Source organism: Oncorhynchus keta, chromosome 13, assembly GCF_023373465.1.
Source record: "Oncorhynchus keta strain PuntledgeMale-10-30-2019 chromosome 13, Oket_V2, whole genome shotgun sequence".
NCBI classification, from domain to species: Eukaryota; Metazoa; Chordata; class Actinopteri; order Salmoniformes; family Salmonidae; genus Oncorhynchus; species Oncorhynchus keta.
Window position 1 is genome coordinate 27,855,002 of NC_068433.1, and position 23,801 is coordinate 27,878,802.

At 41.9% G+C, this 23,801-nt stretch overlaps 2 protein-coding genes across 2 annotated transcripts in view; both read left to right on the forward strand.

Annotated features, from left to right (window-relative positions):
- Positions 1–68: 68 nt before the first annotated feature.
- On the forward strand, positions 69–10,807 carry anapc2 (anaphase promoting complex subunit 2). The gene is made up of 14 exons (XM_035775946.2): positions 69–348; positions 610–868; positions 972–1,293; positions 1,544–1,676; positions 1,928–2,147; positions 2,330–2,449; positions 2,621–2,738; positions 6,659–6,837; positions 7,069–7,210; positions 7,484–7,559; positions 9,174–9,377; positions 9,530–9,662; positions 9,777–10,018; positions 10,151–10,807. The coding sequence occupies exons 1-14, from the start codon at positions 271–273 to the stop codon at positions 10,361–10,363; spliced, it is 2,439 nt and encodes an 812-aa protein (XP_035631839.1). The 5' UTR covers positions 69–270; the 3' UTR covers positions 10,364–10,807.
- Positions 10,808–11,313: 506 nt separating this feature from the next.
- Positions 11,314–23,801, forward strand: part of LOC118387512 (atrial natriuretic peptide receptor 2-like) — an 82,361-nt gene continuing 69,873 nt past the window's right edge. Inside the window, exons 1-2 of the mRNA XM_035775945.2 lie at positions 11,314–12,305; positions 19,238–19,419. Coding sequence (XP_035631838.1) covers positions 11,603–12,305; positions 19,238–19,419 — 885 coding nt within the window. The 5' untranslated portion in view covers positions 11,314–11,602. The remainder of the gene's footprint in view (positions 12,306–19,237; positions 19,420–23,801) is intronic.

A 23,801-nucleotide genomic window follows, 5' to 3' on the forward strand; every position in this document is an offset into this window, starting at 1 on the left:
CAACTAGCTAACAAACTGTCACGTACACTTCCGCCACACTTTTATGACTTCCGCAACCACACATACGTCACTATTATGCGCCACGGGTTTAGGAAGAGCGCGATAACTTCAATCAAATGGCATCTATAATTACATTTTAGATTCATATTAGTATTTCTTATAAACTATGATACGTACATATTATTAATATGGGTGAGTGATATAACACCGACGATAACTTTGTCAGTACACAATCGACTGGTTCTCGCTGAGTAATTAGGTCCACCCGGGATGATGGACTCTACTGAGATGTTTTTCTCAGTACCACAGGGGCTACCTTCTGCTTGGGACACCGTAACTGCAGCTCTGGTGAGTAGATGGACCTAACTTGCCTACGGTAGTACCTTGTGTTGTTGATATAGCCTGCTTGCCTTTTATGTGAGAATGAAATAAGATCAATTGTACCACTGTGGTTGGCTGCTGGACATGTAACGTTAGATAGCTAACGTTAACAGATTCACATGGCAGGCATTAGCTAACTAGCTAAGACCAATGTTGATCTATCAATGTACATACACACCTTAGACCATATATGTTTATAAGAACATAAACAATTTCCTCTGTCTGTAGGTGTCTCCAGTGTCCAATGACATCACCATGTCTGATGAGTCTCTCTCTGAGGGGCTTAGCCTGCTGTGCTCTAACAGCCTGGGACAGTTTCTGGAGGGATGGCTAATGGAGACCCTGCAGGTGCGTCTTACTACTGCTATTGCCCCTGAGTTCTGGGCTGGAATGAAGCAACCAGAGAATGAACTGGAGGAGAAGGACAGGGCCAGGATCCTACTCATGGCCTTCCGTACCCTTTTGGACAGACTGCAACCTTTCCTAGGTGGGTTCAAACATTGTTAAATGCACCCTTAATAATGCTAGAATTTTGACTGGACAGAATCTTGCCATATGCATAAAAATGTGCTCTATGTCCTTTTCCCCAGGAGGGTTGGAGAGGCTGGGTACCTGGCAGGACGAGGGCCGGGGTGGTCTGTGTGGCCCTGGGGCCAGGGGTCTCCGTGAGAGGGCCTTCTCTGTCATCAGGGCCATTCTGCTGTTCTCCCCCTCGGCTGTGCTTCAGGAGAGAATACTGGAGTTCTACAGTAGGACTTTCTCTGTGCACATGACCCTGGAGGGGGAGGCAGGGGAGGCTGAGGAGGGGGGCAGGGGGCCTGAGGGGGGGGTCTGTCAGGGCTGCACTGTCCCCACTCAGCGATGCTGGTGTCAGCAAGCCCTGGAGCAGCTGCAAGAGCTCAGCCAAGTACTGTGAGTGAATGAAGGGGTGCTGTGTCACTGTCTGCTCTGTTTTATAGACCCTAATTGTTGTACTGCTTAACGTCTTACATTCAAATATGACAACAACAAACAACAACATCACAAATGTCTTAGATCAGGGTTCACTTCCTTAACCATTGTCTACATCTCTACCTTTGTGTGCCTGCTATGTTTAAAATGTATCTTGTGCGGTTGTTTCTTCTTACAAATCTGCTAAAGTGTGATTGTCCCGCCCCCCCAGGTCCAGGTTGCAGCTACTGGAGCGGGTCAGCTCAGAGGCAGTGACGTCCATCTTACACAAACTGATAGAGCAGCGGATGGAGCAGCACTGCAGGGGGGAGTACGAGAGCTCTTTCCTCTTCGACTTTCAGGAGGTACAGTAGACCAAAGAGCCTGTCTATGGGAGGACCACCTCACAGAATAAAGTGGAATTACCTATCAACAAGTTAGACTTTTCCAGCTTGCCTTACTCAACAGAATAGGTTGCTGACCAAATAAGATTTGGTTTTCAAACAATTTACTACACCAAGTCCAAATCTCAGAAATGTGATCATTTATCTGTTTTACTTATTATCTTACTTAAAAATATTCTCTCAAATTCCTCTTTCATTCTCTCTTTCTCCAGTGGCTAGAGCTGGTGTTGGGCTGGTTGAGCAGGGTGTTTGCCAGTGATGTGGGTGGAGTCAGTGGACTGGGCACGGTGCCCAACGGCACAGGCAGCGGGGCTGGGGTGGTGGGCCAGCCAGCCAACGCCGTGCTGCAGCGCTGGAGGTGTCACATGCACCAGTTCTTCTGCAGGATCTACGTCAACATGAGGATCGAGGAGCTCTTCAGCATCATCAGAGGTGAGGGGTTAGGGAACAGAGAGAGAAGATAGGGAGGTGGTGAATAATAAGAGAAAGCAGTTAGTGTTGGGCACTTGATGGCATATAGGGAAGAGATTTGTTGGGAAGGAGATACAGAGAGGGAGGAGAGTTGTGGTTATTTATTCTCCCTCACATGCTGTGGTTTGTTCTGTCCCTGTTAGATTTCCCTGAGTCAAAGCCTGCCATCGATGACCTCAAGTTCTGTCTGGAGAGAACCAATCAGAGGCAGCAGCTCCTCACGTCCCTTAAGACAGCCTTTGACACCCGTCTGCTTCACCCAGGTCAGTGAACCGATGGCGGATTACAAACAATGACTGGTGTTTGCTGTTTATTTTGTCTGTTACACATTTAAAGCAGTGAAGACGAAGTGTTGTTTGCAAACACAATGTTACAGAAGAAACTAGACGTGTGTATTTGAATCCCATCCCAACAACATTCCTCTTCCCCTCTAGGAGTCCATACCTCTGACATCATCACTGTGTACATCTCAGCTATAAAGGCCCTACGGGAGCTGGACCCATCCATGGTCATCCTGCAGGTTGCGTGCCAACCAATCCGCAAGTACCTCAGGTGGGTTCACGTGTATTATTGTAATCTGTATTTACACTGAACAAAAATATAAACGCAGCATGCAACAATTTCAAAGTTCATAATAAGGAAATCAGTCAATTGAAAAATAAATCATCAGGCCCTAATCTATGGATTTTACATGAATGGGAATACAGATATGCATCTCTTGGTCACATATACCTTTAAAAAAAAGTCAGGGGCGTGGATCAGAAAACAAGTCAGTATCTGGTGTGACCACCATGTGTTTCATGCAGCGCGACACATAATATAATAATAATAATAATATATGCCATTTAGCAGACGCTTTTATCCAAAGCGACTTACAGTCATGTGTGCATACATTCTACGTATGGGTGGTCCCGGGGATCGAACCCACTACCCTGGCGTTACAAGCGCCATGCTCTACCAACTGAGCTACAGAAGGACACATCTTCTTTGCATAGAGTTGATCAGGCTGTTGATTGTGGCCTGTGGAATGTTGTCCCACTCATCTTCAGTGGCTGTGTGAAGTTGCTGGATATTGACTGGAACTGGAACACGATGTCATACACGTTGATCCAGAGCATACCAAACATGCTCAATGGGTGACATGTCTGGTGAGAATGCAGGCCATGGAAGACCTGGGACATTTACAGCTTCCAGCAATTGTGTACAGATCCTTGTGATATGGTGGTGTGCATTATCATGCTGAAATATGAGGTGATGGTGGCAGATGAATGGCACAACATTGGGCCTCGATCTCATCACAGTATCTCTGTGCATTCAAATTGCCATCCGTGCCTGCCCATACCATAACCCCACCACCAACCATGGGGCACTGTGTTCATAACGTTGACATCAGTAAACCGTTGCCCACACGGCGCTATACACGCAGTCTGCCATCTGCCCGGTACAGTTGAGACCAAGATTAATCTATGAAGAGCACACTTCTCCAGCATGGCCATCAAAGGTGAGCATTTTCCCGCTAAAGTCAGTTGCGACACAGAACTGCAGTCAGGTCAAGACCCTGGTGAGGACGATGACCATGCGGATGATCTTTCCTGAGACGGTTTCTGATAGTTTATGCAGAAATATTTAACTTGTATAAACCCACAGATTCCTCAGTTGTCTGGTGGCTGGTCTCAGATGATCCTGCATGTGAAGAAGACGGATGTGGAGGTCCTGGGCTGGTGTGGTTACACGTGATCTGCTGTTGTGAGGCCGCTTGGACATACTGCCAAATTCTCTAAAACGACATTGGAGGCAGCTTATGGCAGAGAAATTAACAGTTCTCTGGCAACAGCTCTGGTGGACATACCTGCAGTCAGCATGCCAATTGCACGCTCCCTCAAAACTTGAGACATCTGTGTTATTTTGTGTTATGACAAAACTGCACATTTTAGAGTGGCCTTTTATTGTCCCCAGCATAAGATGCACCTGTGTAATGATCATGCTGTTTAATCAGCTTCTTGATATGCCACACCTGTCAGGTGGATGGATTATCTTGGCAAATGAGAAATGCTCAATAACAGGGATGTAAACAAATTTGTGCACAACATTTGAGAGAAATATGCTTTTTGTGCGTATGAAAAATTTCGGGGATCTTTTATTTCAGCTCATGAAATATTGGATCAACACTTTACATGTTGCATTGTGAGGCAAATGTTAGAGAATATTGCTCTCTACTGGAACAAACAGGACACTGAACAACTTCAACCTTCAAGCAATAAGACTGCTAAATAGTTATCCCGGGTTGCTATTGGGTAACTATTTAACTATCTGCATTGACCCTTTTTGCACTAACTCTTGTGACTCGTCACATACACAGCTGCTATTGTTTATGATCTATTCTGTTGCCCAGTCACTTTATCCCTACCAATATGTACATACACTACATGACCAAAAGAATGTGGACACCTGCTTGTTGAACTTCTCATTCCAAAATCATGGGCATTAATATGGAGTTGGTCCCCTCTTTGCTGCTACAACATCATCCACTCTTCTTTCCACTAGATGTTGGAACATTTCCGTGGGGACTTGCTTCCATTCAGCCATGACCATTAGTGAGGTCGGGCACTGATGTTGGGAGATTAGGCCTGGCTCTTAGTCGACATTCCAATTAATCCCAAAGGTGTTCGATGGGGTTGAGGTCAGGGCTCTGTGCAGGCCAGTCAAGTTCTTCCACACCGATCTTGACAAACCATTTCTGTATGGACCTTGCTTTGTGCATGGGGGCATTGTCATGCTGAAACAGGAAAGGGCCCTTCCTAAACTGTTCCCACAAAGTTGTAAGCACAGAACTGGTGAGAATGTCATTGCATGCTGTAGTGTTAAGATTTCCCTTCACTGGGTCTAAGGGGTCTAGCCTGAACCATGAAAAACAGCCCCAGACCATTATTCCCCCTCCACCAAACTTTACAGTTGGCACTATGCATTCTCCTGGCATCCGCCAAACCGAGATTTGTCCGCCGGGACTGCCAGATGGTGAAGCGTGATTCGTCACTCCAGAGAATGCGTTTCCAATGGCAGTGAGCTTTACACCACTCCAGCCGACGCTTAGCATTGCACATGGTGATCTTGGGCTTGTGTGCGGCTGCTCGGCCATGGAAGCCCATTTCATGAAGCTCTGGACAAACAATTCTTGTGCTGACGTTGCTTCCAGAGGCAGTTTGGAACTCGGTAGTGACTGTTCCAACTGAAGATTTTTACACGCTACGCGCTTCAGCACTCGGCGGTCCAGTTCTGTGAGCTTGTGTGGCTTACCAATTCGCGGCTGAGCCGTTGTTGCTCCTAGATATTTTCCACTTCACAATAACTGTCACGTTTGTCATAAGGAGTAGACCAAGATGTAGTGTGGTATGTTTCCATCCTTTATTTTGGAATAGAAAACTTTAAAGAACAAAACAACAAAGCGAACAACCGAAACGTGGAGCTATAATAATGCTCACATGCAACTATACATAGACAAGATCTCACAAAGCACAATTGGGAAATGGCTACCTAAATACAGTATGATCCCCAATCAGAGACAACGATAAACAGCTGCCTCTGAATGGGAACCATACCAGGCCAACATAGATGTACAATTCCCCTTGATAACCCACCCTTAATCACACCCCGACCTAACCAACATAGAGAATAAACAGCTCTCTATGGTCAGGGCGTGACAATAACAGCACAGTTGACCAGAGCAGACATTTTACGAACTGACTTGTTGGAAAAGTGGCATCCTATGATGGTTCCACATTGAAAGTCACTCAGCTCTTCTGTAAGGCCATTCTACTGCCAATGTTTGCTATGGAGATTGCATGGCTGTGTGCTCAATTTTATACACCTGTCAGCAACGGGTGTGGCTGAAATGGGGCTCCCGAGTGGGGCAGCTGTCTAAGGCACATCGCAGTGCTAGAAGCGTCACTACAGACCCTGGTTCGATCCTGGGCTGTATCACAACCGGCCGTGATCGGGAGACCCATAGGGTAGCACACAATTGTCCCAGCGCTGTCTGGGTTAGGGGAGGGTTTATTATAAAATAAGAATTTGTTTTTAACTGACTTGCCTAGTTAAATAAAGTTAAAAAGTACCAATAGTCAAATCCACTAATTTGAAGGGGTGTCCACAAATGTTTGTATATTTGGTGTGTCTACCTCAATTACCTCATACCCACTGCACATCGACTCGGTACTGGTACCCCGTGTATATAGCCAAGTTATAATTACTCATTGTGTATTTATTCCTTGTGTTATTATTTTATTTCTCTATATTCTATATTCTATTTTTTATTGTTGGAAAGGGCTCATAAGTTAGCATTTCACTGTTAGTCTACACGTTGTGTGCGAATTATGTGACAGATATTTTATTTGATACTTGACTGATTTGATTCCCATAGCATATTGCTGTTGAGTTGCTGTGATGTTGACGTAACGTTTGTGTGCTGCTGCTAGGACGCGGGAGGATACAGTGCGTCAGATAGTGGCCAGCCTTACTGGAGATGCGGAGGGCTGCAGTGACCTGGCCAATGAGTTGTCCCGTGCCGACCCCGTGACCCTGGAGACCCAGGACAGTGAGGACGAGGGAAGCGACCCAGAGGAATGGACCCCAGACCCTAAGGATGCTGTGACAGGTCGAACCCTCTGTGTACCCACCTTACACACACTGCATTCTCTTACTCTGTGAACTCCAATTCTCCAGTGGAGATGTATTGTATATGATTATCACTATCTGGTTGTCATCACACTAGAAAAACTGTGTCCGTTTCCTGTTTCTGCTGCATTGAACTAGAATTGCTCCGAAAGAACACCTCTCCAACACATCTCTTTCACTAAATGCAAAATCATCTTCCTTCTTCTCTCAGACAAGACAGGGTCTAAGCGACGTTCCTCTGACATCATCACTCTTCTGGTCAGCATATATGGCAGTAAAGAGATTTTCATAGACGAGTACAGAACTGTCCTGGCAGACAGGCTGCTCCACCAGTTCAACTACAATACAGCCAGGTACGTAACACTCACGTACAGTAGCTAGTACCTGCACTCCAAAGGCATGTATCCCATTGCTATACTGTACATTACTCACTCCTTTACTGCACACCATGAAATCCTACTACTCAGCATCCATCTACACACTTGAGACACTTTGGAGACACTATTATTACGCAGATATACTGGTGTCTTGTTGATTATAATGTATAATGTATTATAATGTATTCTCTGGGTGAGTGAAATCGTTCCATATTTGTTCTATAAGTCACTTTTCTCATGTGCCTCCAGGGAGATCCGTAATGTGGAGTTACTCAAACTGAGATTCGGAGAGTCCCATATGCACTACTGCGAGGTGATGCTGAAGGTAAAGTACTGTACATACACTACTCTGTGTCTCCTTAAGTCCCCATTCATACCAACGTGAGCTTTGACATCATGACTCCCTAGCTGTGCCACAACTGATCACCATCAGAGTATGTGAGTGGAGTTGAGCAGGTCGGAAATCGCGCACCACTCCCGGTGCTCCACGTCCTTTCAAACCGCTCGACTAAAAATCGCTCCTCGCTCGCGGGGGGGAAAACTGCCACTCCATTCATTAAAGTCACAATTTAACCAACACTCATCTATTTTTGTGACTACTGGGTCACGGGGTCATTTGGTTTTGAACTATTAAAACCAAACCATATGATTTGAATGAAACGTATTTGAGTAAACAACAGAAAAAGGTGACTGGAAGAAGCGCTCATAACTTTAAATGAGCTACATGTCATATTAAACAGCTTATAAACATTCTAAATAAGTCAGGAGCCAGACAGGGAGCGTAAGGAGGAACAAAAATGTGTTATTTAGGCTATATTATTTCAATTATTTCAAGGCTATAGCCTACAAAGAAATACATGGTGAAGCATTTGCGAGTGCAACACACTAGACTGGTAGGGAGTCAAGTGCTCAGCGTTTAAACAACATTTTGTTGTATTAAATCATTGTAGTCTATAAATTGCGCATATAGGCGGTGACTTAAAACTAAATACAAACTAATCGAAAAGTGCCTTATTAGGCTCAGTCTACAGTGCCTTTGAATTAATTTTTAGAAACACAAGTTTGGCCAGAGTCTGTGACTTCAGACTCATGTGATGGTGCCTGGAGAGAAGGCCAGCAGTGGAGAATATCCTCTCCACACTTGCAGAGCCACTGGGGATGCTAAACACCCTTTGGGCCACTCTTGCCAGCTGGGCAGGGTGCATAGTTGTTTTTTATTTTTCTGCAGATAAGCCTAAAGGATTTTAGGTAAAATAACCCTATCAAAATGGATGCAAAATCAATTTTGGCCTATTGTATAGATAAATGAACGAAACTGAACAAAACTTTTAAGAGATCTGATTTATTTTGTTTATAAATACTTTGCTACAATGACACACTTAGCTAGCTACCAACCTCATTCCTTTCTGTTAGCACGTGCACGTAGTAAGTACACCATCATGCTTTCAGGATACATGTCTTTTCAGATTCCACAATGATGATTTAGTTGTGGAGACTACATCACTGCACTCCCTCTTTTGCTCTTAGTCCTCCTGTTTTATCAGTTTGTTTATGAAAATATTTAGCAAACTGGATGACAGTAGCTAAATCAAGGGAATATAGCAGTACACAAGTGGACTACAAATGCATGCTGGGCCGGGCATGGCCTGAGCTCGTGAAGTGAGCGCTACTAGAGCGAAATTGGATCAGGCAAGAAGGCCGACGCTCTAGCCTTGGGGAATCTTGCTCCACCTCCAGTCAAATTGGGCACTCTGTGCTCCGCTCACATACTCTGATCACCACTGATCAAAGCAGTATCTTTAAAAATACATGCAGTCCCATCTATCATAGGATAAAAGCCGAGGACACAGGACAGTACAGTATGAGGAAAGGAGGGCATTTAAGCACTTTAGGACAGAGCCTCACTCTCTTCTCCTCTCTTCCCTCTCTCTCTCTCCAGGACGTGGCTGACTCACGAAGGATCAACACCAACATCCGTGAGGAGGAGTCCAGGCTGGCTGAGGAGGAGCAGCCCCCTCTGGCCCTGTCAGCCATGATCCTGTCCTCTGAGTTCTGGCCCACACTGAAGGAGGAGAAGATGGAGCTCCCGCCCCTGGCCTCCCAAGCCATGGAGGCCTACACACACCGCTACGAGAAACTCAAGGTACTTGATGATGGAGTCGTAGCCTGGGTGCCAGTCTGTTTCTTCTTTAGTGAAGTCTTTATAAACAGACTGGCAGCCAGGCCAACAGAGAATGAATAGGGATATTTAATTAAAAAATTAAATTCCATAATTCAAATGCTCTCGCTCCCCAGGCAATGAGGACCCTGAGCTGGAAGCCTCATTTGGGCTTAGTGACCCTGGATGTGGAGCTGGAGGACAGGACTCTGACTAACCTGACTGTGTCCCCCATCCATGCTGCCATCATCCTGCACTTCCAAGACAAAAGTTATTACTATGGCCATCACAGGCCTTATGTACAACTTATCAATGCATACAAACATTGTACAAGTAACTAAGATTTAGCTTTACCATCGCTCTCTCTGTCTATGTGTCCTGAAGGCTCGTGGACTCTGGAGGAGCTGAGTGGGGTCCTGGGCGTGCCCCAGGAGATGGTGAGGAGGAAGTTGGCTTTGTGGCAGCAGCAGGGGGTCCTAAAGGAGGAGGCTGGGGGGCGCTACTCTGTCCTGGAAACAGGCTCGTCCCGGGAGAGACCTGAGAAAGGGGTGATGCTGATTGACAGTGACGAGGAGGGAGACTCCAACACCACCACCCAGTCAGAGCAGAGGGAGGAGAAACTACAGGTGCATTACACACACGCGCGCACACACACATTGGAGGCATGGAATTCATATACAAATCTCCTGTCAAATACAAATCAAGCTAGCCCTAACAGCAGTGTTCTCTCTCCCCTGTGTACGTGGTTGTTGGTGCAGTTGTTCTGGGCCTACATCCAGGCCATGCTGACCAACCTGGAGACCATGACCCTAGAGCGCATCCACTCCATGCTCAGGATGTTTGTTGCCACGGGACCAATTGTCACAGAGATGGACGTGAATGAGCTGCAGGCCTTCCTGCAAAGGAAAGTGCGAGACCATCAGCTCATCATGTCCGCAGGCATCTACAGACTGCCTAAGTCCACCAACTGAGGATGGGGAGAAGAGAGGAGAAAAGAGGAGGTTCAACTGAAAAGTGGAAATATCTGATTAGTTTCTGAAATGTACATGATGCCGCATTGCAGTTGGATACTCCAGTTTCACAGATGAACCTTTTCAGAAATAGGGTTTGTAAAGGCAACTGAAAATGCCAAGCATCGTGCTGAATTACTATGTCTTACAATACTAATGGCTATAAGGAGCATGAACCTCTCATTCTGTCTTTATTGTTGACCATCCAGGTTGCTTGACTTTGTTATGAGTTTTGGAGGACTCAAAAATCATACTATCAATGTGTTTCAGCAACCATTGTGTTCTGATGCTTTTAAAACAAAGTTGCAAATTGAATTGACACGTGGTTGGACTTTGTGTATTTTGAAGTTCCCCTTTTGATAACATGACAATTGTCTGAGTTAATAAAAATACATGAATATGTAATATGATTGTATTTGTCATTAAAGATTATTGTAGCGCTTGCCGAAATTAAGCCTTGTGAGGAACTCCTGGCCTTTAGTGGATCATTATGGAATCTCAGATTTGTGTAAATCAAATTCAGCGTCTCAGTTTGGAATGTGTACTGCATGCTTGTATTTTTGTTTATTCAACTCCCACAGAGTTTAACACAAGGCTTGCAACTGCTGAAATGGTGTCTTACAGATTATTGTCAAAAACAGTTCATATTTAACTGATCATCTCTTGACCTGGTCATAGAGATCTACACGTGTGCAGGTTTTTGTTCTAGCCCAGTAGGAACACCTGATTCAAGGGTAGTTGAATCAGTTATGTTAGTGCTATGGCTGAGCAAAAGCTTGCACACCCGGTGGGTCTCCAAGGACCAGGACTGAAGTACAGGGACAGCAGGCAGGGGGCGCTTCTTCCTAGTCTTTCTCAGACCTGTGATATGACGTGTGCGGGGCTGCACTGAATGTTTCTGTGATTTAAGTTCCAGTCATTTGGATGGATGTTATCACTCGGAGGGGCGAGTTAAGGAACATCAGTCCGAGAAATGCGCTGAAGTGAACAACGCACAGAATCACTGCTGGATAACCATTAGAGCAACGTTAAAGATGATAAATGACACATGGATTACCTAAACATTTCTTCTATTGCCTGAAGTTGCATTTCAATAGAGAGCCATATGGTTAGGTTTCAGGACAGTAAGGCGTCTTACTACTCCAGGTGAACACACGAGGTCCGTTTTCTTGGATTTATTTTATACTTCAAATTAAAGCAATGGGATATAAAACGGATCTCGGATACTGTTTATTTGTGGTATTCACATACTCTCTCATATCCAGGTGTCGAACGAATATGGGAAATAATATCACAGTTGCGGTGATGCTTCCCGACAATTACCACAAGTATCCCTGGGCTTTGCCTCGGGTTTTCCCAGCAATTATTATGGCGAACGAGAATCTACAGAAGAAGCACGGAGTTCTCCAAGGCCACTCAATTCAACTCTTGAATTTCAGCACGGAGGATTCAACCGGTGTCTGCGCAGAAAATAAGGCACAGATTATCGCCGTGGACACCAAACTTTATAATAAACCAGATGCTTTCTTCGGACCAGGTTGCGTGTATTCAGTGGCCTCAGTTGGAAGATTTGCATCTCATTGGAAACTCCCATTGATAACTGCGGGAGGAACAGCATATGGGTTTGTTAACGGGGATGAGTACAAAACGATTGTGCGCACCGGACCCTCGACCACAAAATTGGGAGACTTTGCTAGTATTATTCACGCGCAGTTTAATTGGACCTCTCGTGCCATTCTGATTTTTCACGATGTGAAAAAAGATGACCGACCTCACTACTTCCTCTCTGAAGGAATTTACATAATTTTGAAAGCGGAAAATGTCACAGTTGATGCCTTGCCATATCAAGACTCGCCAAGCTATTATAAAGAAATCATTACTTTCATGAAAGACCACGGAAGAAGTAAGTCTATAAATTGGCTATTTCCACATGTGCAATATGAAATGTAGATGTTCCATTATAAGATGTGGAACATTGGCTTGATAGTAGGCTAATATGATATTTGGGCTTACGTTTTTAATTTACGAGTAGACAGTGTTGGTCATATACACTGAGCGTACAAAACATTAGGAACACCCCCCTTTGCCCTCAATTCGTCGGGTCATGGACTCTACAAGGTGTCGAAAGCGTTCCACAGGGATTCTGGCCCATGTTGACTCCAATGCTTCCCACAGCTGTGTCAAGTTGGCTGGATGTCCTTTGGGTGGTTGATACACACGGGAAACTGTTGAGCGTGAAAAACCCAGAAGCGATGCAGTTCTTGACACACTGAAACCGGTGCGCCTGGCACCTACTATCATACCCGGTTCAAAGGCACTTCAATATTTTGTCTTTCCCATTTACTCTGTGATGGCACACATACACAATCCATATCTCAATTTTCTCAAGGCTAAAAATTATTATTTAACTTGTCTCGTCCCCTTCATCTACACTGATTGAAGTGGATTTAACAAGTGAAATCAATAAGAGATCATTGCTTTCACCTGGATTCACTTGGTCAGTCTATGTCATGAAAGAGCAGGTATTCCTAATGTTTTGTACACTCAGTGTTAGTCAAAGCATATTCTTACATAGGCCTACAGTGGAGTTAAACATGTTCTTGGAATACTTATTTAATATAATGAAAACATATTTATTAAGCCTACCTATTTTATTTTTTTATTTAGATTTTATTTATTCAGGAGAGACCAGGGTCTCAATTGAGACCAGGGTCTCATTCACAATGGTGCCCTGAGAACAAACCACTCACAACATAAATCAATAAAACTGTTAACAATAAACTAGAAGATACAGCAGATAGACACACCACATCTCAACAACACAAATAAGCCACCACAATCAACAAAACACTTGTAAACCTAAGTGAATTCACTCCTCATCAGAATTCTAAACTGCCCTATTGGCAACAGGGATTCAAGATTTAATGATCTATTAAAACTAAAGGCTGATTTACCCAGGTTGGTAGAGACACGAGGGACCTCAAGAGTTAACCAACCCTGTGAGCGGGTTTGGTGGCCCTTATTTTTGTACTGTAACAGATAAGTGAGATGTGTTGAAAGCTTGTGAAGAAGAGCTTTGTAAACAAAAAGGGAGAAGTGAAGAGATGAAGACAGTATAGAATGCACTTCTAAACCCAGTATGTGACTTACCAGACCACCTTTTATTGCTGTGAACCACCTGCGTAATCACTGAAAGTGTGTTTGTGTGAGAGAGAGAGATTATGTGCCTGCACGCATAGATTTTCATTATTTTTTTTAATTATTCAATAGGTATTTCATACATGTTATTTACAGCATCTATCCCAATTAAGTAGACAGGCATTTTCAGCTGAAACCTACAAAAGTATTGTAAATATCCAGTTTTATCTGTAATAAGGCTAAGGCATTATTATTGTTCATTAATGCCGTGTTGACTCACACCACCTTGTTTTCCAGCTCATTCTATTTACAGTTCACCATTATGTACTTGATGGAGCCTATTGCTTATTTCAAAACAATTATAAATACTTTCTTATCATTACACAAATAGTGTGGATTGTTTACCTAGTGTAAAATCGCAGTGACACACAGCTGTTGTAACATTGTTTCCATGGTAATCCCCACTGTAGAATATGTTATTACATGTTCATTACAACAGGAATGTTGTCATTACATTTGATTAACTCCAAAACTATTTTAGAAATTGTTAATTAATCCTCACTACTTGTAATGGGCTGAGAAAGCATATAAACAGAGACTCTGCCAAGTCGTCACACACATATCACTCTACATTATAACATTTACAAATATTATTGTTAGTGATGTAGAGAGATGTTGTCTGTAGAGACCCATTACACCTCTGTCTATATACAACATGTACTCAGATTTATTGTTAGATATGGCAAATGACCCATTGTGTTGACACATCTAAGGTTGAAAATGGGTCATTTGTTTGCTACCCGTTACTTGTGAGTGTTTGCTCTCTGTTATAGTCATCAGGAACAGGCAGCTCACAGTTGCATTATGCAGCTAGACTTTCTTGTTTTTTACCCTTATCAATACAATTAAGTGACATCAATGCATTTTTTGTGTCTCAGTTGAATAAATATTTCACAAATTCAAGACTTAAGTATTTTAGGAATTTGTTGCTTTCAAATTTGTTGCTTTCAAATGTGTTGCTTTCAAATTTGTTGGTAACTCAGAATCCATCAAAATTGGATGCTGCATATCAATAATACAATGGAATGATGTTAACGATATACTGTTATACTGCAATATCAAAATATCTATACCGATAGAGGGGAATTGGGGTGTTGAAAGTCCAACAGCGAAACACAAATACTGGCAAGTGATATTGATGTGTGCTTTGGCCCAGAACTGTTCTGTTTGTAGGAACCGTCTGATGCTGTGTGTTGGTTCATCTGGAAGAAGTAAAGGCACTAAACTCTTTCACATCATCTGGGAAGATACTGGCCTTTGGTTTTCTCAATAACCCTAAAACATTACTATAACCACAAAATTATACTCTTGGCTCACTGTTTTCATCCATAGTTATTGTCAGGGTACTGATTAGAAATCAGTGGATGAGAAGAACATGATAGACTAGAGTGACTCGGCACTAACCAGCATAGCACAGAATACAGATACGGTGTTGTCAATGAGTGATGCATGGAAATGACTGGGTTTATTCTCTTTTAAAGCACTTGAAAAAACCTTTCCAGCAGTAACATTAACAAATAGTGCAATAAACACTGCATATGGTACTTAACTGCTGTTACATGAGGAAAATCATTTTGAAAGCTGCCAAACCTCTTAGCTGAATTATGGGCCCGCCATGGTGAGCTTGGGGTCACGGAAGCTAATGGTTTTGTCACGGCTTGTCTAAGCTTGGAGTTCTGGCTTGACATTCCATTCACATTCATCCCTCTGAGATCACCAACATATAAACCCTGGGTTGTCAACCTTTACCTCAACTGTGTGGTCTCTCATTTTGGTTGACGTCTTGACAGTACTGTATAGCGTTGAGTGTTGATTGTTTTTAAGCCAGTGGTTGTCAGGTACAGATTTGTAATGTAAATTGATTCACTCCGACATAGTCCCTCTGATTTTGTGTTCTGAATCTGATGGGAAAACCTGTTAAAGTCTCATTATTAGCCTCCTATCAGATTTGTTCATGAATAAAGAGAAATGGTAGAAACATGTAATATCTTCCCCAAAAAAACATTTACCTGCCTCAAATGAACAAACCTTAACAACCAGACTGAACATGAGGCCAATTGTGTTTTCAAAGTCCCACCAGGTTACTTGTGGAGAAAGCTCACACCTTGATCATTTTCAGACCACTAAAAAGCACACATACACTTGGGCTCCCAAGTGGCACAGCGGTCTAAGGCAGTGCTCGAGGCGTCACTACAGACACCCTGGTTCAAATACAGGCTCTATCACAACCGGCTGTGATTGGGAGTCCCATACCGCAGCACACTATTGGCCCAGCGTCGTCTGTGTTTGGCCTGTGTAGGCTGTCGTTGTAAATAAGAAATGTGTTATTTTATTTGTATTTATTTTTAAACCTTTATTTAACTAGGCAAGTCAGTAAAGAACAAATTCTTATTTACAATGATGGCCTACCAAAACGCAAAAGACCTGCGGGGACAGGGGCTGGGATTTATATATATAATATAGAAATATAGAACAAAACAAGAGAAACAACACAACATTACATAAAGAGAGACCTAAGATAACAACATAGCAAGGCAGCAACACATGACAACACAGCATGGAAGCAACACAGCATGACAACAACATGGTAGCAAAACAACATGGTAGCAGCACAAAACATGGTACAAATATTATTGGGTACAGACAAAAGAACAATGGGCAAGAAGGTAGAGGCAAGTTCTTAACTGACTTGCTTAGTTAAATAAAGGTAAAAAATGCCACACGGCTGGAAGGAAGAATACATCAAGCTGTGTCTTCTCTTTTGTGGAGGCACATACTGTATGTGAATGTTTGTTGCAGACTACCTGAGTGCTAACAGGGTTGCCAACATAGACCTCTCACTGAAATCACACAAATTGTGTTTCCTGTAATATATATATATATATATATATATATATATATATATATATATATATATATATATATATATATATACAGTACCAGTCAAGAGTCTAGACACACCTACTCATTCAAAGGTTTTTTCTTTATTTGTACTATTTTCTACATTGTAGAATAATAGTGAAGACATCAAAACTATACAATAACACATATGGAAGTATCATGAATTATCCAAAAATATATTTTATATTTGAGATTCTTCAAAGTAGCCACCCTTTGCCTTGTTGACAACTTTGCACACTTTTGGCATTCTCTCAACCAGCTTCATGAGGAATGCTTTTCCAACAGAGTTCCCACATATGCTGAGCACTTGTTGGCTGCTTTTTCTTCACTCTGCGGTCCAACTCATCTCAAACCATCTCAATTGGGTTGAGGCCGGGTGATTGTGGAGGCCAGGTCATCTGATGCAGCACTCCATCACTCTCCATCTTGGTCAAATAGCCCTTATACAGCCTGGAGGTGTGTTTTGGGTCATTGTCCTGTTGAAAAACAAATTATAGTCCCACTAAGCGCAAACCAGATGGGATGGCATATCGCTGCAGAATGCTGTGGTAGCCATGCTGGTTAAGTGTGCCTTGAATTCTAAATGAATCACGACAGTGTCACCAGCAAAGCACCCCCACACTATCACACCTCCTCCTCCATGCTTCACGGTGGGAACCCCACATGCGGAGATCATCTGTTCACCTACTCTGCATCTCACAAAGACATGGCGGTTGTAACCAAAAATCTCAAATTTGGACTCATCAGACCATAGGGCTGATTTCCACTGGTCTAATGTCCATTGCTCATGTTTCTTTGCCCTAGCAAGTCTCTTCTTATTATTGGTGTCCTTTATTAGTGGTTTCTTTGCTGCATTCGACCATGAAGGCCTGATTCACGCAGTCTACTCTGAACAGTTGATGTTGAGATGTGTTTCATCATAGTGGTTGATGGTTTTTGCAACTGCACTTGAAGAAACTTTAAAAGTTCTTCACATTTTATGAATTGACTGACCTTCATGTCTTAAAGTAATGCTGGACTGTCATTTCTCTTTGCTTATTTGAACTGTTCTTGCCATAATATGGACTTGGTCTTTCATCAAATAGGGCTATCTTCTGTATACCACCCCTACCTTGTCACAACACAACTGATTGGCTCAAACACATTAAGAAGGAAAGAAATTCCACAAATGAACTTTTAACAAGGCACACATGTTAATTGAAATGCATTCCAGGTGACTACCTCATGAAGCTGGTTGAGAGAATGCCAAGAGTGTGTAAAGCTGTCATCAAGGCAAAGAATCTTAAATCTCAAATATATTTGAATTTATTTAACACTTTTATGGTTACTACATGATTCCATATGTGTTATTTCATACTTTTGATGTCTTCACTATTATTCTACAATGTAGAAAATAGCAAAAATAAAGAAAACCCTGGAATGAGTAGGTGTGTCCAAACTTTTGACTGGTTCTGTATATCAAAAACTGTCAGCATGCATCACATTTGTGTTGTGTGACTGGCTCTTTTCTGTCTATCATAGATATAAATGTGGTTATGGAAGTTGTGTACAACTTCCTGGAAGAGAACAAAGACATGCGATGAAGGCGTACGGTTCCTAAGTCCTCTAACGAGAGTTGTTAAAGTCCAACTGACAGATTAGACCATGGTAACACAATGGTCTACAAAATAATTATCTCTAACATGATCTCTGTCATATTTGTATTACACTTTAATAAGTAAGATACACATTACACAAAACACGGTGACGTTGATGGTAGTTTCTAAACATGCAATTTTGCAGAGACTGTTCCATTGGTCTTCTTTCAAGCGTCACACCTGGGAAAACTACAAATGGAATGTAATCATGATATAGGCTTGGAGACTCAGGCGCTTGATTGTGAACAGAATGGGATGCATTTAATAGTCATTGCAGCATTACGTTTCTCTATGTGTAGATGTTGCGTGAGTCATGGGAGCTAATGCTGCCTTCTACTAGAAATGGAGAGTTCAGGTAAGGTGGGCTGGTTGCTATCTTTGAGTCTGCCGCTAAGTGAAACAAAATTTACCAAACAATTTGATGTGCTTTGTAATAAGTTAAGCCCAGGCAGATCCTTATGGTTCCTACAACACAGGTTGACTTTCCCCCCGCCTTTTTTACATTTGTTTTGGACGATGTCCAGGAGACATCAGGACTACTTGGCATGACTACTTGGCATGGCTCCTTGTGAGCTATGTTGGAAGAGATGAGAGTTGGGGTCTGCGAGGCGGTCTGTGCCGACTTTGGTCTAACACTTGAGGAAATGTCTGCTAACTGGGAGGACTGCCTTAGAGCTGGCAGCAGTCACTATGACATATGCAGCGAATGGAAATAATGCCTACAGACATACTGTCTATGGAGCAGACTGCATGAAAACAGAATGGGATGGTATTATGTAGGCAGGCGTACAGCACAGACAGCTTTAAACACTCTAAACACACATGCACACTCCCCCTAAATAGCAGACACATGGCTGTGCAACTTCAGTAGGCGTACCTACACATGATTCCTCATAACTGCATTGCCCAGAAGTTACTGATTTGGATTGATTTCCATACCTCATATGGTTCATATCTACATCTAGTCTACCAATGATAAGAGGAGCAATTCACAAAATGGAGAGGTTTGATAGCTAAAGCAGTTATAGGAAATAGAACCATAAATCAGATAATCAGTTATAAGTAACTTTTGTGTTGTGTTTTTTTGTCTTCTCTAAAGTTGTGTATATCTGCGGGCCTCCGGACACGTTTCTGAAAATCATGAAGCTTTTCCAGAGTGAGATCCCAGACCCTGAGAACTACGCCATCTTCTATCTGGACGTGTTTGCTGAAAGCCTAACGGAGCGCAAACCCTGGCTGAACAACGACAGCCTCTGGATTGATCCCATCAAGGTCTTCAAGGTACACTGCACTGAGACTGACAGGCAGACAGACAGACAAACATGGATGGAGACAGATAAATATTCCTTCCATTTCATTCATTACGTTTGATTAATTTAATTTATTGCAGAATCCTTTTTGAGTAATTGTGTCCAAATACTCTGTCAATTAGTTGGTGCAGAACTGTCAGTTCTTTCCCCCCTTTGGTAATTGGAGCCAGACAGGATCACAAGTCTGAAACTGCCATTTGGCATGTGAAATGGATGTCTTTCACTGAGGACATTCAATTCAAAACCTCTCATTCGTGTGTGAATCAGCAGCCTGTCCATCAAAAGAATACCTTCGCACTGAACCTGTATTAAAGGGAACACAAAGTTCATCAAGTTGAATGAGGTTGACCCACATGTAGCCTACGTGTATGAATTACTGTAAAGTTTTATCTTAAAACATAACAAAATGTTTATAGACAGTAAACAAATACAAATTGCATGAGGTACAATGTATATGTTTGTTGTTTGTCACCAGCCATTGACAACCAGCTTGGAACAATTTTGGTTCACTGATCCATAACTTAACAGTTAACGAGGTAACCTATAACATCCTTTTAATCCAACCCACAAATGTCCCCTAAACCAGGCCTACTCACTGCATTCAAGTCAGAACTGACCTTTGCTTATAATAACAATTTGTGGTCCCACAAATTGCAAAAGGAAATTGCAACATGCAAACTTCATAATGGTTCAGACTCCGGCAGGCAATAATCTGTAAAAAGGTCATAACTTCCTCCCTGCCTCTTTAATACTTGGATGGACTTAATGAAGGAGAGAGTGTTTTTTTTCAGCTAAAAGCCACTTATGCATATTAATGTGTCAAAAAATAAGTGAGTGGGGGTACAGATGCTCCTCTTCCAATTTGGCTGTTAAATGTCACTGACTGCACTGCAGTTACTGTAGTCACCTACTTAGTATTGGAAATGTGGATTCCAATACTCCAAATGAAAGGTGCTACAAATGGCTTTGGATTGATAAAGAAAAGTTAGGCTAATTAACTTGACTGAGTCATCTTAATTAGTAAGTGGTGTAAAACATGTCTGCTATTGCCTGGCAATTGCAGATCTTTTTCTGAAGTGTTACAATACAAAAGTTTAGGGTAGAGATATCAGACTGAATATCAAGGCACTTACAGAGCCTTTAGAAAGTATTCACACCGCTTTACCTTTTCCACATTCTGTTGTTACATCCTGAATTTAAAATTGTGCCACTGATCTACACACAAATACCCCATAATGTCAAAGTGGAATTTTGTTTGTAGAACATTTTTTAAATTAATACAAAATGAAAAGCTGAAATGTTTTGAGTCAATAAGCTGAATATTCCTTTGAGTTTGATGAAGTTATTAATTAGGCTTTGGATGGTGTATCAATACACACAGTCACTATAAAGATACAGGCGTTCTTCCTAACTAAGTTGCCGGAAGGGAAGGGAAACTGCTCAGGGATTTCACCATGAGGCCAATGGTGATTTTAACAGTGAATTAGTTTAATGGTTTTATTATCGGAACAATGACGATGTAACAACATTGTAGTTACTCCACTTAAATGATAGAGTGAAAAGAAGGAAGCCTGTACAGAATAAAAAATATTCCAATGCATGCATCCTGTTTGCTACAAGGCACTTAAGTAATACTGCAATAAATGTGTCAAAGAAATTAGCTTTTTGTCCTGAATACAAAGCATTATGTTTAGGGCAAATCCAACAAAACACATCACTGAGTACCACTCTTCATATTTTCAAGCATGGTGGTGGCTGCATCATGTTATGGGTATGTTTGTCATCAGCAAGGACTAGGGAGTTTTAAAAGAGAAACGGAATACAGCTCAGCACAGGCAAAATCCTAGAGGAAAACCTGGTTCATTCTGCTTCCCAAAAGCCACTGGAAGACATTCACCTTTCAGCAGGACATAACCTAAAACGCAAGGCCAAATATACATTGGAGTTGCTTACCAAGATGACATTGAATGTTCTTGAGTTGCCTAGTTAAAGTTTTGACTTAAATCGACTTGAAAATCTATGGCAAGAATTGAAAATTGCTTTCTAGCAATAATCAACAACCAGGTCGACAGAGCTTCAATAATTGTAAAAGTAATAATGGGTAAATATTGTACAATCCAGGTGTGTAAAGCTCTTAGAGACTTACCCAGAAAGACTCGCAGCTGTAATTGCTGCCAAAGGTGTTTCTAAAATGTATTGACTCAAGGGTTGAGTACTTATCTAATCAAGATATATTATTATTTTATTTTTCATAAATGTTTTATAAATTGTAGAATTTTTTGTTCCACTGAGTATTTTGTGTAGATAGTTGAGAAAAATGAGAACTAAATCCATTTGAATCCTACTTCATATCACAACAACATGTGTCAAAAGTCAAGGGGTGTGAATACTTTCTGATGGCACTGTAGATGGAGATAGTGGGACACACTAGATGGACACACACACACACACACACACACACACACACACACACACACACACACACACACACACACACACACACACACACACACACACACACACAGGCAACATTGCTGCTACTATTTATTATTATTTATCAAAACCGCTCAACCACTCACTTTAGCACATTTCATTGTCTATACTGTATATTAATATTATGTATATATTTCCAAACATGGCTATTTTTCTTCTTACTACCTATCTATTACTTATTATGTACTTTTTCTTTATAAATGTGCACTGCACTGTTGAGAGCTTGCAAGTAAGCATTTCACTGTACTGTTTACACCCTGTATCCTGTGCACGGGACCAATACACTGTGGTTGGATTTTAGATAAACTGAAGAACTTCGTAGAGATTTACTAATACATAGTTAATATTGATTCCTTTTATTGATGGAAATGTAAATGCACAGAAATACCGTGACAAGATCCTGAGGCCTATTTTTTGTAAGGTGTCTGACCAACAGACGAATATCTGTATTCCAAGTCATGTGAAATCCATAGATTAGGCCCTAATGAATTTTTTTCAATTGACTGATTTCCTCATATAAACTGTAACTCAGTAAAATGGCAATATGCTGCACATAGAACGTTGATTGCTTTTGGAAGTTGGCTGTTTATCATTACTATGTCGAGCCATTCAGCAGGATGAATCTTATTTCAGTATATCAAGGCACAGTACAAGTCAAAACTCAAGTGATGACCTTATATTGAGTCTTTGGCAGAAAGCGTGCTTTTCCATCCAGACATAATCAAAGAATATGCAACAAGACACAACTGTCGTGTAATAGCAAATTTGTAACAAGTGGTGCAACTAGGAAAGAGGGATAACATAAGCAATATACAGAGTTACCACAGCTGCTCTTCTATGTTTTTGCCTTCTCTTCAAGACATGTCTATAAGTTTAAGTGCATTTGGATACAGCAGATTGTCTATTCTTCACTATAAATAATGTTGTTGCTGTTTACTCATAATGGACTTTTAATTAGACCGTTTAGATTATAAAAGAGGAGACATCTGTTCGTCATTAATCCTACTTCTGGTGTTGACAATACACTTCAAATGTCATGTTTATCATTGACATTTCCACCCAGTAGGAAATCACTCTGCATACCATTAAAAATCTGTCAAACAGTAGTTGGTACATGTTTATGATGCTCTGGGTGTAATTCCAAGCACGTCAGTTGGGTATGGCAGCTCAACACCAACAATTTAAAATAGGATACTAAAATCATTCCAATCCCGATTAAAAGGAAAATGCAGTTTAGAGGTATTAGGTTCTGAGTTTAGGACCATACAAATGCATGGGAGTGGGAGGGAAGGCGGTTTGTATGTCTGGCTGGCTTGATGAAGAGTGTAGCTGCAGGGACCTGTGCAGAGGTAAAGATGGCTGTACTAGATTGCTTTGGCTAGGTAAATGATGTTTAACTTGACACGAAACTAGAGTTTAATCCAGGTGCTGAGCAAGTGCGTAGCATCTAATTATTGTGTGACGTGTTTGTAGAATGTATAGCTCTGGGACATCCAGAGTCTGTATTAGTTGGGACTCCCTGAGTTGTGAATTGTTTTGGTGGGTTGCGACTACGGCAAAAAAAACTTTCCTGTCGACTCAGGTATATGTGTAATTTATAGGAACTCTACCCACCAGACGTGAAGTGAAATGTGTCCCTCGCTATCAAATAAACATATGAATCAACTTTAATCAAATCCGTACCATATTCCTGCTGTGTAGACAGTGGTATATTTTGTGGTAGGATGTCTCACGTGAATTGCCTGGTCTGCTGTTTGGACAAACGTTGGATTCATGTTTATTTGATAGAGAACGATGCACAACTCAGGGATTCCAAGTATTACACAGACTACCGATGTCGTGTCCCAAAGCCAAGTCCCC

Bases quoted from the DNA above. Each gene is read 5' to 3' on its own strand.
- anapc2 (XM_035775946.2), top strand. From the start codon at position 271: ATGATGGACTCTACTGAGATGTTTTTCTCAGTACCACAGGGGCTACCT. The intron at 1,677-1,927 runs GTACAGTAGACC...CTCTTTCTCCAG, and splicing joins TCCTCTTCGACTTTCAGGAG to TGGCTAGAGCTGGTGTTGGG. The intron at 9,378-9,529 runs GTACTTGATGAT...CTCGCTCCCCAG, and splicing joins ACCGCTACGAGAAACTCAAG to GCAATGAGGACCCTGAGCTG.